The sequence below is a fragment of the Neovison vison genome, chromosome 8 (genome assembly GCF_020171115.1).
Source record: "Neovison vison isolate M4711 chromosome 8, ASM_NN_V1, whole genome shotgun sequence".
NCBI classification, from domain to species: domain Eukaryota; kingdom Metazoa; phylum Chordata; class Mammalia; order Carnivora; family Mustelidae; genus Neogale; species Neogale vison.
The window spans coordinates 60,132,165-60,145,197 of NC_058098.1; the positions used below are offsets into that span (position 1 = coordinate 60,132,165).

The following is a 13,033-nucleotide window of genomic DNA, read 5'->3' on the forward strand; positions in this document are numbered from 1 at the left end:
TGAGGCAGCTAAGGTCTCTCACTCAAGTAACAAAATACACTTCATTTATTCCATTATTCGCTAACAGTGATTAGTCATTAACTTACCAATATTAAATTTTAACTGGGAAAGTACCACAGCAATGAAGACATTTTGTAATTTATCCTAATTTCCAGAGGCTTCAACATTTTATTGTGACTTATGTTTGCTATATACATGTTACCCTCGTTGAGGTAGATCAAGGACATTTTCATGAGGTTTTCTTGGATTTCCTTCATGTTCAGGAAACTTTATAAAGAAATAATAACACCCTGACGCACTTCTTTTAGGGCCGACCAGCCAAGTCGGCTCAGTTTTAGAGTGGCATGCCCTGCCTTTACACTGCTTTCTCTTCTCTTAAAGAATTTCTCATTCAGACACCTCAGTGTCCATTCTTTGAGTTCGTCAAGACTCAGATCTGAGCCAACAGTCTGGCTAGATCCCTGTTCAAACTGCGTGAAGGCCCCAGGCTTTCCAAGGTCACATCCGGTGCTTCCTGTCAAGAGGACCCAAGCCGTGGAGTGTGATTTTATGGACAGAGAGGGAGGCCTGACCCAGAGAAGGCAGTGGGCCAGATTGAGGGCGCCATTCCAATGCAGGAAGGAAGACAAGGACAGAGAAAGGGCATGACTGCTCTTTAGATGTGGAATCCCTTGTTACAAGGCCAAAGCCTATAAGTCAGTGACTAACGGTTTCCCGTGAATGAGGTTCCTCTAGTTAGATACCCTGGGCTCAGAGCCTATGGACCCTTAAAGCCACACCCATAAGATAGCAAGGCAAGCCCAGGGGTTTTGCCTTCCTAACACTGAAGAAAAGACCTGGAGGTATGATATTCCTTGAATTGGCTGAATAGTGGGCTGAACAGATCAGGTGTTAGGAATAATTAGAATGACATTTTAAAAAGTGATCATTTTGCCTCCATTGTCAGGTGCCCTCAGAGTACAGAGGTGGAGATGCTTTATGGATGATTCTTTGATGTCTAGTCTTATCTGTAGGAGAGATTTAAGGAACCCACGGATTAAGGAACTCATCATGAAAAGTATGGACCCTGCTGCTCACAGTGAAAATGACGAGTTACTAGGAGTCACAGCTAGAAGGGTGAAGATTAAACAGAAAAGATTCGTGTTAAAAAACGTAGTCTAGAGGATGAGTAAAATTATAGGTCTGTGCAATAAATCCTGTCCCCACATCATGGTAGATTCAATATGCAGCTAGCAGAGTTAAGGGGAGAAAACCTACTATGAAAATGCCTCCGTGCAAAGATAAATTGACATTATATAAATGGTGGTCCAACAGTGCCATTATCCAAGGTTATAGTAGATTGGAATCGATTGGAGAAATGACAGCTGAAGGAACAAAGGTCAGATTTTTAAATGGGATTTTTGTGCTTTCCCTTAGCTTAAATATTAGGCAAAGATCGCTCAGGTTCTCACTTATAAGATCAGTACTGCCCCTCTGCAGTAGTCCAGAATCAAATGACTTATGTTCATATGGTAATTTCTGACATCATTTCTAGAACATGTTAATAATGCAAACATTGAATGATCAAATGCATTTTTCAAGAACACTTAAAGAATTTCTTCAATAGGTTTGGTTACGGAGAGCTGGTTCTTTGGAACCAGACTAGGGGTGGGGTTTATGGCCCAGGCATTATGTGCTATGCACTGGAATTTAACTTCAGGAAGCTGGAAGGTAAACAGTAACTACTTGGTACTCATTTTTGCTCTTGCAAATTGCAGAATATATTTTAAATTCCTTAGGCAAAAATGTTTCTTGTATTTCATATTTTAAAAAAAAGGTGACCTGAAAACTATTTTTTTCTGGAACAGAGCTTTTCTGATAAAGAACCAGTATTCTTTGCATCATTGTGTTACACAAATTCACTGAGTTCTTGCACCTTTTAAATCAAAGGTCCAAATAGAGAATTTCTAATTCTTATAATACTCTAGTATTTTAGGATCTCATATTCGACCACTTGAGCTAGCTGAGTGGTTAATATAAGTATTTTAAAAAATCACAATAATGAGTAAAATAACCTGAGAGTGCTTTCCCTTTCCCCTTCCCTCAACTGTCACATTAGCCCACCACAAAACACAGGCAGCGCTGGTATTTCAGTCTTCAAAAAATGCGGTTGTCAAGTTGAGGAAAACTTTGCACAGACCAACTAGAGACATAATTGTAGCCAACATGCCTAGTACACGTGCATATGCATATACATATATAAATTCTAACTCCAGAAGCACTTTTCTACATAGATTCCCTTGCATTACAGTTAAAGTATTTAAGAGGAATGAGCTAACTATGGGTTATAGCCAGTGGTAACTGAAAGAATTTTATCTTGTGCTGATCACTGGGTATCAGGTTCAGTGTAAAGCAGGTGGAAGGGTATGGAAAGCCTTCTGGTTGTCAAGGCAACGTCTCTACCTAAGACATTGCCGCGTAACATTGCCCTGGCTTCTGAGGAAGTAGAATGATTGAACTAGAGCTCCTGCCCCATGTGCTGAAGGTACAGCGCCTGTGACTCAGCTCTGTTCTGTGCCAAACCTGAAGAGCTGTTGAAACTGGCATGTCCCTTTGATCAATTTGATGGACTGAGTTGCCAGAAGATGCCTCTGGAAAAACTATGACTGCATGTCAGGGGAACGTAGGGACCCAGGTCTGAGCCACCTTTGGAGTCCTCAGAAATGTTCTTGGTGGGGTGGGGAGGGAGGAGGAGGAGGAGATCTGGGTCCTGTGGACGAGGACTCTCCAATTTTGCTGGGGTAGATCCCCAAGAAGCAGTGCCCACTGTGGAAGATGGCCTGTCCCTGAAGCCTCACTGGATTAGGAGATCATCTTTGTTGCAGAAGGGCAGAGGTGAAGGTGATCTGTGGGGGCTGTAGGAGTTCAGGAAGGCTCTTGAGAGGAACAGTGGCTTCAGCTGGGCCCTGGAAGATGAACAGAGTTTCCCAGGGCGTAGGGGCTGTGTTCCTGCCAAGAGAAACCGTGAGAGGGAAAGCAGGGGCAGTGGTGAGTGATGGTATTAGGTTTTGTGGAGCCAAGATGAGACCCTCTCCCATAGTGAAGGGTATTGGAAAGCAGTAAAAATAAAACAAACAAAGCAAAACAAAACCCCAAAACAACAACAACAACAACAACAATACCAGGTATATTGAGCCTTCCCAGAGTCAAGGATTTTAAACTTGAGAGTGACAAATGGAATGGCAGTATTTAAAGGAAGTGAGTCTTGTGTTGGCTGGAGGGGGCATTCGAGCAATGGTGAGCTGAGATTTGCTGGTATGGGCGGGAGTCAGGGAGGGCAGAAGCCTGGGTGACCAAGTGGCCTGGGCGGAGGGAGGCTAACTTTGCAGAGACGGCTGGTGGAGAAGCCTGCCTCTCTCTTCTGGCAGCAGGTGGCCGTCCCTCTTCGTCCTTGGCTGTTCGGAGACAAGGGGTATATATAGCCCATCTCTGATCCCACCTCCGGAAATGACCACAGTGTGTTAATGTGGACACAATCCCGCTGGCAGCACGCCTCTGGTTGGAAGTGGGAAGAGGCTGCTGTTTGAAGTACCTTTGTTTTCTGGCAAATGATGATCCTCTCAACATTTTTAAATCCTCAGGGGAAGAAGTTGCTCTTTTTGTTCCTTCTTAGTCAAGTCATTTCCTGGGGCTACAATACTAACTGCTTTTGAATGTCATATTGATGATGATGAGAAAAGAAAAGCTCATTCTTTTCTAAGTCCCAATCCACTGCTTTCTTCAACAGCAGCAGATCTGCGCTGTCCTCTTCCAGGCAGCATGGAAAAAGCCAGTCATAATAAGGAATGATCCTTGACCACAAGGAGTTTATGATCCAGCAGAAAAGAGGGGGAAAATGACATAAAACCTGCCAATGTGGTGGGCTCTGATGGACCTTCAGGAAGGCAAAGAGCAGAACTGACTTTGCCAAATCCCACTCTGACTAGCAGGCTCAGAACCTGACTTGTTCTCCCATGCGTAAACTTTGAAAAATGTACCTGGAATGTCAGGAGACCAGGATTCTCCTATCACATCTGATATTTTGTGTGAACCTGGACAAAGGGGTTCAATTTTAGTTTCTCAGAAACCAAATAAGGGCCTAGCATGGCCTGTACCGTCAGAGGCCTTCACCCCAGTGTCCTGACAGCCAGCTTTCCTGGATAGTCTGGCTGTCAGTAACCCAGTGAGAAGAAACAGGGTGCCCGTTGGAGTCCTATTTTCCTTGTTGGCTTTGCGAAAAATGTGGTAGGGCCCCAGCCATCACTTCCTGTCTCAGTGGGGTCCTTGGAAACACATTTGCGAGCAGATTCCCAGCAGACATGAAGGGCCAAGCATTTTTGAAGCTTACAAACTAAGACTATGTGATGACTTTGTGGCTGTTTCAGAAGCCAAGCAGCTGTGTGGGCTCATCCCTTTAGAAGAGGGACACAGAATGTATGAAATTACAGTACCTATACACACAAACACACATACACAACACAGGTGGCTGCATCTTTGTTTAAGAAAGTTCCTTCAGGTCTCATGTTATAGCAGCTGTATGTGGGTGGGGTGAGGAGAGAGGACATCAGCGCCCTGGGAGAAAGATAGCTTCAGGTGGGCTAGCTGCACTGATGGCTGGGGCCCCTTCTGTGGCACGACCCCACCAGAAAGCCACACAAAGTAACTGACTTCACAGCAGCACTGACCGTCTTTCTCTGTGACCTGTTCCTTCCCTGGCATCGCTAACAGAAGCAGGGCCTGTCGGATGACAACTGAGTCTTTCAAGATTGTCTTTTAGATGGTATCTTAAAAATGATATTTTAGGAGTGAGTGGCGTCGTAATTATGACGTCTCCTTTCCCTCACTTTCAGAACTACCTTTCCAGACAACACACATTTATCTAGCTTTCTATTCAAAGTTACTCAATATCCTATTAAAACATGAGATGGGGCAATACAGTTTTGCCACTGGCCATCAACTTGGGGGGCACAGAAGAAATGTCCTTGTTAGGAGGATGGGTGGATTTTTCTGTGGCCGCAGTGAAAATGGGGACGTCGGAAGGAGTCTTGACCATGCGTTCTCTTTCTCCCACAGGTCCTGTACAACTTGTTCAAGTCCTTTTGCCAGATGAAAACCATTGAGACCATTGACGTGTTTGCTGGAATTGCAAACTTCTTCGTTGTGGGAATTGGTGGGGTGTTAATTGGCATCTTCCTGGGATTTATAGCGGCGTTTACTACTCGGTTCACGCATAACATCCGGGTGATTGAGCCACTCTTTGTCTTTCTGTACAGTTATTTGTCCTATATAACGGCTGAAATGTTTCACCTCTCAGGTATCATGGCGTAAGTATTCCCCTCTTCGTTAAAAGCACTTAATGTCATGACATTTCATTTAATTTACCTATGCTAAGCTAGGATGCTAAGGTCGCGTAAATTTTGTGGAAGAGGTTTCCTTAAATCCTCTTCAGAAAAATTAAAAATGGATTTTCCTACCCTTTGTTTCAAGGAAATGGAGACACCCAGCCAAATTTATACGAAAGTGATCTGGTGCTGGAATGGAAAACTACTGGAGAATGAACCTCTAGGGTCTTGTGGGAAATATGACCATAGACAGTTGGGGTTGATTGTCAGGCCCCAAGAACCTTCTGGGTTTGATGCCCACTCAGGGTAGTCCCTGTAGGCAGACTTACACTTACTCCAGCAAGGTCCTCTCACCTAAACTGCATCTGGGATTCTCGACTTGCTTAGGATATTCATTAGAATGACCTTAGTGGTGGGGAACCTTCACTTGGTATGCTAGATTTGATTTGAAATAAGTCAATAAGCATTAAGTCATTCAAAGCAAAATCCAATGAATAAGGCATGTCATCATGTCATTCTGACTTAGCCTTTCAAATAAAGAGGCGTGATTATAAAGCAAGAAATATATAAAGCAAGAAGTATTTTTTTAATAGCTACAGTTAGCCGGTTATTCACTAACAAATTCAGGAGGACCTTCTCAACAAGGGCGGTGGTCGGATCGGATTCTAGCCTTTCGAGGGTCACTTTGAAGGAGATTCCTCATGGCGTGCGGATGTTTTTGTAACAGAGCTTCCAAAAACCAGCCTATTTTATGATGGCTACACCCCGTATAGGGTTGATGAGAAATACTTTAGTAATGGAAAGCTTTTATAAGTTTTCGTTTGGACAGGTATTTATTTACAGCTCGAAAGGTGCTGGGTTCTATGCGAGGAGGGCCTGCGACATGTTAAGTTTTGGTGTGGTCAGCCCAGGTCTGGTTCTTGAGGTTTTCTTGTGCGGCCTGATTTAGGTGTTGCTTTGATTAAGGACTTTTGGTTTTTCACCTCGTGTCCCTGCTTTTGTATCAGAAGCAGATTAGGTTTGTGGTAAGAGAGGTCAGGTGCCTCTCCCTGAGGAGAGTGGGACCCATTATAATGCAAGCCAGGAGTTAAAGGTTGTGTGGTTTTCTGTTTCACCGAGAACCTAAATAAAGCACATATTAATCCACTTTGACCCAGTAATGAAATGTTCTGTATCTTCCTGGTTGCTATTCATATCATCTGTCTGACTTCCAGTTTCCTCACTGTGCTTTGACCAGTGTCATTGAAAGTGTGTGATCACCGAGTTACAAGGTCTCTACAGAAGGATGGGGGGTGGGGACTCCGTGTCTCCAGCAATATGCTAATGGCAGTTTGTGGAAGAACCTTGAATCTATTTTGACCACATGCCTAAGGAGGAGTTCTGGAACGCCCATACAGTTGTCTCCATATGTCTGTCAGCTGGCCTGGTGTTCGGGGGCAGGAACTGTGATGGGAAGATCCAGAGCTGGGGGTGGGGAGGATAGTGAAAGTATTGGAAGGGGTTGGGGCTGTTAGTGCATCTTGCTTAGAAATATCCATGAAGGCCAGAGTCCACAGAGGCTAGAAGGTGGTGCTGCATGGAGGCCCTGACCGCCTGTGAAGATGGGATTATGGGCTTACTTGCTCTGGGAATTAGGAAGTAAGGGACAACTAGGACATCCTATTCCTGGTAAATAGTGCAGGTCATTCTCTGTGTGCTTTGTCGGTGGAAGAAAAACATCACCTCTGTTTCCAACTTCAAAGCGATCATTTCTTTTACAGCTTGGCGCACAGAAATGTCCTTTATTACATTGAAACTACTTTGTCACGGCCCAGAGTATGCTAAAATCATAAATTCACTGTTAAATGGGATGTTACAGGAGGTTTAAACATTTTTGGATTGGGAATGACCACACACACACCCGTCATCCTCTGATAGCCAGTGAAGGAGACTGATGTCCGAGTGTGTTTGTTCGCGTAAGTGATACCCTGTTTTCTAATGTGAGGTGATCCCTATGCTCCTCAGAACCCGCCCATGGGTGATGCTTCTGTGTGGTGTACATCGTAGATGTGCATGACCCTTCCGCATTTGGAAAGCGCACCCAAGGGAGCACGGTGTGCTCTCCACGTTGCAAGTGCCATCCTTACCTGGCCACGTGGGTCCAGGAGGTCCACTATAATGATGTAATTAAAATTGCACATTCAAGGGCACTTCTCTTATAGAACTAGTGGTTTTTGTTTCCTGCACTTAAATTTGCACTGTGTTTAGGAATTCCTGTCATACCTCATGCTAATTGCACGCTTTTGCCATTTAAAAACCAATTTTAAGGTTAATGGGAGGGAAGGCATGTAACGTGCTGAGCGTGCTCAGTCATCTGCCTTGTTTGCTTAAGAGAAGGAGCGGCCACATGGAAAGGAAGAGGCACTGAGGGTAGGCAGCCAGGGAGCAGAAGGGTTAAAGCCCCTCCAGAATCTAAAATGGTACAGAAACGTGACGCCGTCCTGCATGAGTTTGGCTGCCTCTCCTCCCTGTCTCCCTCTCCTCCTTCCTTCCATCCGACTCTCCTTCCTCTCCCTTCCCCTTCGGATTGCCTTTCAGATCCCACAACCCTCTGTGCCTCGGCTCTGTCTTGGGCGAGGTCTGAGGCAGCGTGTCCCCGATTGAGATCACTCCAAGAGCAGGAAGTTAACACAAAAGTCTGATTAAAAAGAAACATCCTTCCACAGAACAGAAGGGTTGGGTCTGGGTTCGAAATGCAGATCAGTGTTTTCGGTGGAGAAGCTCTGGGAGGACTTCAGCGTCTTGGTTCCTTTGGAGAGATGTCGGAGTGATGTACTCTGGACATTCACAAAGCCCCATGACAGCTGTTCCTTTCGGGTCAGGGAATTGTGGTGTGAGGTCGCTTCCACTGACAACAAGTAAGTGAAATAATGAGAGGTGGCATTCTATCTGCCTTCTCCTCTCGTCTTATAAAAGCTTTTTTGAGGGGCAGCTGGGTGGCTCAGTTGGTGGAGCATCTGACTGTTTCAGAAAAATGCTCACAGATAAAACACTGACAAGTCCCCATTGTCCTCTTCCTTTACCCAAAGACACAGATTTCCCTTTTTTTTTTAAAGATAATTCCTTAAATCAGATCCATAGTAGGACTTTGTTCCCTCCTTATGAACAGCAGACACCTTTTCTTGTCCTTACCTCGTACCCCTCACATCCCCTGTGCTCTAGCCAATGAGGTACTGAAAATACACAAACATGAAGGAAGGAAGGTCTCCATAGAAGCTTGTGGCCTCTGGGGATGTGTAGAATTTCTCTTTCAGGTGCTCCAGGAATTTCAAAAAGTAGCTAAGTCATCTTTTGGATAGAAGAGTAGGCACTAATATTTCTTTTTTCTCTCTCTCTCTCTTTTAAAGATTTCATATATTTATTTATTTGAAAGAGAGGGAAAGAGAAAGCATGAGCAGGGGTGGGGAGAGGGGGCTGGTGAAGAGCAGAGGGAGAGGGACAAGAAGACTCTGTGCTGAGTGCAGGTCCCGACACGGGGCTCGACCCACAACCCAGAAATCATGACCTGAGCGGAAATCAGGAGTCAGATGCTCACCTGACTGAGTCACCCAGATGCTGCCCCAACTGTTTTTCTTTTCTTTTTTTTCATGGATTTGTAATTCCTTACTCGTCCTTCTCTTGAGGGTATTTAAAATGTTTTCTACTTGCTGTTTCAATTATTCCAGCAGTGTTATGGCAAAGAAAATAGGAAATGGTAAATATTAGTCCTGTCTTATGAATGAGTAAATTGGGGCTCAGGTAGGCAAAAAAATATGGCTGTGGGTGAGTCTGTGGAAGTTGGGCCTGAACCTTAGGTCTCTAGTTCTCAGGCTGGCCAGCTTATGTCCCAGCATCCACTTAAAAAATAAAAACAAGCACATTTCAATGAAAAAAAAATTTTTTTTAAGATTTTATTTGTTTATTTGACAGACAGAGATCACAAGTAGGCAGAGAGGCAGGCAGAGAGAGAGGAGGAAGCAGGCTCCCCACTGAGCAGAGAGCCTGATGTGGGGCTCGATCCCAGGACCCTGGGATCCTGACCTGAGCCGAAGGCAGTGGCTTTAACCCACTGAGCCACTCAGGCGCCCCTTCAATGAAAATTTTTAAGTGAGACTTTAAACAGGAATTTTCAGAATGATAAGCTCAGGCACGAAGTCTAGGAGGAGGCCAAGCTTGCGGGACAGAGGCAGTTGCCACTGAAGATGTGGACACCATGATTCTCTCTCTTTCTTTTTTCTCTGTGTATGAGCCAGTGTATTTCACACTTTGAGAAAAATAGGAAAGCATGCCCTTGTTTGCCATTTTGAAGCTTCAGTCCTGGTTCCTCTTGACGGGTCTGCCAACGGTAGTGCTGAGGAGATCACGTCTGTAAGATACAGTCATGTGAATTCACAGTCAAGTAAATGTGCCAGAATGTTCCTCCTCGCAGAATGGTCACATGTTCTGGTCTTCTTCAAATATGGCAAAAAAATGAACACACGACAGTGCGAGACATTCATAAAGCCTTATACAAATCATCTTACGTATGTACAGGTATATGTACATTTACATGTATGTATGTGTAGGACGGGCTTCTTTTATTCATTTTTTTTCCCAGACTTGTCTCATGTTTACTGAATATTTTTCTTAATGTCATGTGTGGATAATGCAACCTGGATGCATACTTGTTTGCCCACAGGCTGTCGGTTATTACACACTCTCTGGCTTGGCCTTCGTGCAAACCCAGTTGGTCTCAAAGCCTGTCTAAACAGAGAGCAAGCCCATCACATCCGCTTACTTCCAGTGTGAACTTCAGACTTCAAATGCACACCCGTCTGCAGCACACATACTTTCTCCACACGCATACTTTCCCCCCCACACACGCAAAGAAGCAATGACCTTTAAGGACTGTGTGTGGTTCCTAACTGGCTTATGCTGAAACTAGCCCTTGAAGTCAGTCGTTAGCTTCCGGGCAGGCCAGCTGGGATGCTTGAAGCATGACAGGTAAAGAATGGATAGGGGATGCTCTCAGGGAGAGGCCCAGGTCCTGGTGCCGTGTGGCTGCCGACACGCGTACATCGCAATCTACGTATACTTCCACATATACGTGTCTCCTGTCTAAGCTCTGTTTTCCTCTAGCTCTTTAGAGCTTGTAATGTCCTAACACTTTGGGGGCATAGAGATGGACAGAAACTTATTCTAAATAAGCAAGGCATAATCTTATTTCTAGCAGCATCAGCCAAATGAACAGAGAGGTACTCTGTTCTATAAAGTCTCAACTATTACAAAGATCCAAAGTGTAACTAACAAAGCTTATACCAGTTTCTAAGGCAGATGCCAGCTCTGGTCTCTACCAACAGGCTTCGCTCTGAGTCTCCAAAATGCCTCATTCCCATCAGCACTGTCCCCAGGAATGCTTTGGTAAACTTGACATTGGCTGCACATACAGAATGAGGCATTGGTAATGTTGGGCACCACACTTCTTCAACACTAATTTCATATTCCTACAGGACAACCCAGCGTATCTTAGTTTCTTGTATGATGTCAGCTGTTTGACATGTACACATTGCAGGTTCATGACAGATAGTAACATTTAACCACAATTGATTGTGACTGAGCCTTAAAAAAACAACAACAACAGAAAACAACTTTTTTTTTTTTAAGATTTTATTTATTTACTTGACAGACAGAGATCACCAGTAGGCAGAGAGGCAGGCAGAGAGAGAGAGGAGAAAGCAGGCTCCCCACTGAGCAGAGAGCCCGATGTGGGGCTTGATCCCAGGACCCTGGGATCATGACCCGAGCCAAAGGCAGAGGCTTTAACCCACTGAGCCACCCAGGCACCCCCAGAAAACAACTTTTAATTCTTGTCCCAGCATTCTAATCTATACTTCAGAGTTACACAGACCATCTCTCAGCCGAATAAGCAGGCCTAGGGAACCAATCTTTATAGCGCAGGTAACAAGCTTCAGTCCTCGGTTAAATTTACCATGTCCTCATTCCAAAAAAAAAAAAACCACATCTACCTGTCTAACCTACCCAAGTGAAAATTATTCAGACTTTGATGCTTGGAGTTTTAGTGAACACACTTCGCTGGAGCAGGAACAGCCTCCAGCTCTAATGTCCTTCATTGCTCCAGGTGATGGGTCCGTTTTCTCAAGAGCAGCTCGCGGCATTGTAATGGGGGCTCCTTTCCTGGGGGACAGAGAGAATGGAGTGGGACTGGAGATGAAGTGGAAGAAGCTCAGACCATACTTTTGTTCTGCTCTATCAGTCCGCGCCACGTCGTGCTCCCGCCCTCAGAAACTGAGCATCATGGTTCTAACACACGTCCAAATACACGGGGCCGCTTGGCCCTCAATGTCAACCCTTTGGATTATGAAGAAGAGCACGGAGAGTAGAGAGTTTAGAGGGGAGGACAGAGGGGACCACGATGGTAGGCTTAGATCTCCATTTCTGTGACCTTTGCTCTCTTCATTGGCTCATTATACCTTCTATTGCCTTAGCAAAACAAAGCTTTATTGTCGATTTTGGTGTTTGCCTTCACTTACCACTCTGGCCAAAACTGACCTCTTTATTTATTTATTTTTTTTTCCCAATTTATTTATTTTCAGAAAAACAGTATTCATTATTTTTTCACCACACCCAGTGCTCCATGCAAGCTGTGCCCTCTATAATACCCACCACCTGGTACCCCAACCTCCCACCCCCCCGCCACTTCAAACCCCTCAGACTGTTTTTCAGAGTCCATAGTCTCTCATGGTTCACCTCCCCTTCCAATTTACCCAAAACTGACCTCTTTAAAATCTTGTATGATCCCCTCAAACACAAATGCTAAATGGTGGGGGTTTGGGAGGAGATAGTAAAATGAGGCAGGAAAATTAGTTAAATAATGAGAAAATAAATCCTCTCTCCCTTAATTTTCTGGGCGTATTCGAGGAGCAGTTAAAAACAAATGAAAAGCTTATTATTTTTTATTACTACTCACATGTCTTTTATTTCCTTTTGTACAACTTGCTTAAATTGCAGGGTGAAACTAGAAAAGGCTGAAGGGAATATGAAATTAAAAACTTTTCCCCCTGGTTTTATAATTGACATGTGTAAGTTTAAGGTTTAATATATGTATATACTACAAAATGATTACCATAATTAGATTAGTTAACATATCCATCACTTCACGTAGTGACCCGTGTGTGTGTGTGTGTGTGTGTGTGTGTGGTGAGAACTTTTAAGATTTATTCTCTTAGCAACTTTCAGGTATGCAATAACGTATTATTAACCATAGTCACCATACTGTACATTAAATCCCATAACTATTCATCTTATAGGGGAAGTTTTATACTTGGCCACATTTACCCATTTCCCTCTCTTTCTCCCCTCCCACAACCCCCACCCCTGCTCTCTGGCCATGATAACTACCAGTCTACTCTCTGTTTCTATGGCTTTTTTTTTTCTTTTTTAAAGATTTGATTTACTTTATTTGAGAGAAAGAGCAGGGGGAGGAACAGAAGGAGAAGGACAAGTGGACTCTGTGTTGAGCAGAGAGCTCGATCTCATGACCCTGAGATCATAACATGAGCCCAAACCAGGAGTTGGACCGTTAATCGACAGAGCCACCCGGGTGCCCCTATGACTCTGGGGTGTGTGTGTGTGTGTGTGTGTGTTTAAAGGTTTTA

General features: G+C 44.3%; 1 protein-coding gene across 1 annotated transcript in view; it reads left to right on the top strand.

Moving 5' to 3' along the window:
- The window catches only part of SLC9A2 (solute carrier family 9 member A2), a 98,556-nt gene that overhangs the window by 37,342 nt on the left and 48,181 nt on the right, over positions 1-13,033 (top strand). Inside the window, exon 3 of the mRNA XM_044263761.1 lies at positions 5,092-5,342. Within this exon, the coding sequence (XP_044119696.1) occupies positions 5,092-5,342 (251 nt within the window). The remainder of the gene's footprint in view (positions 1-5,091; positions 5,343-13,033) is intronic.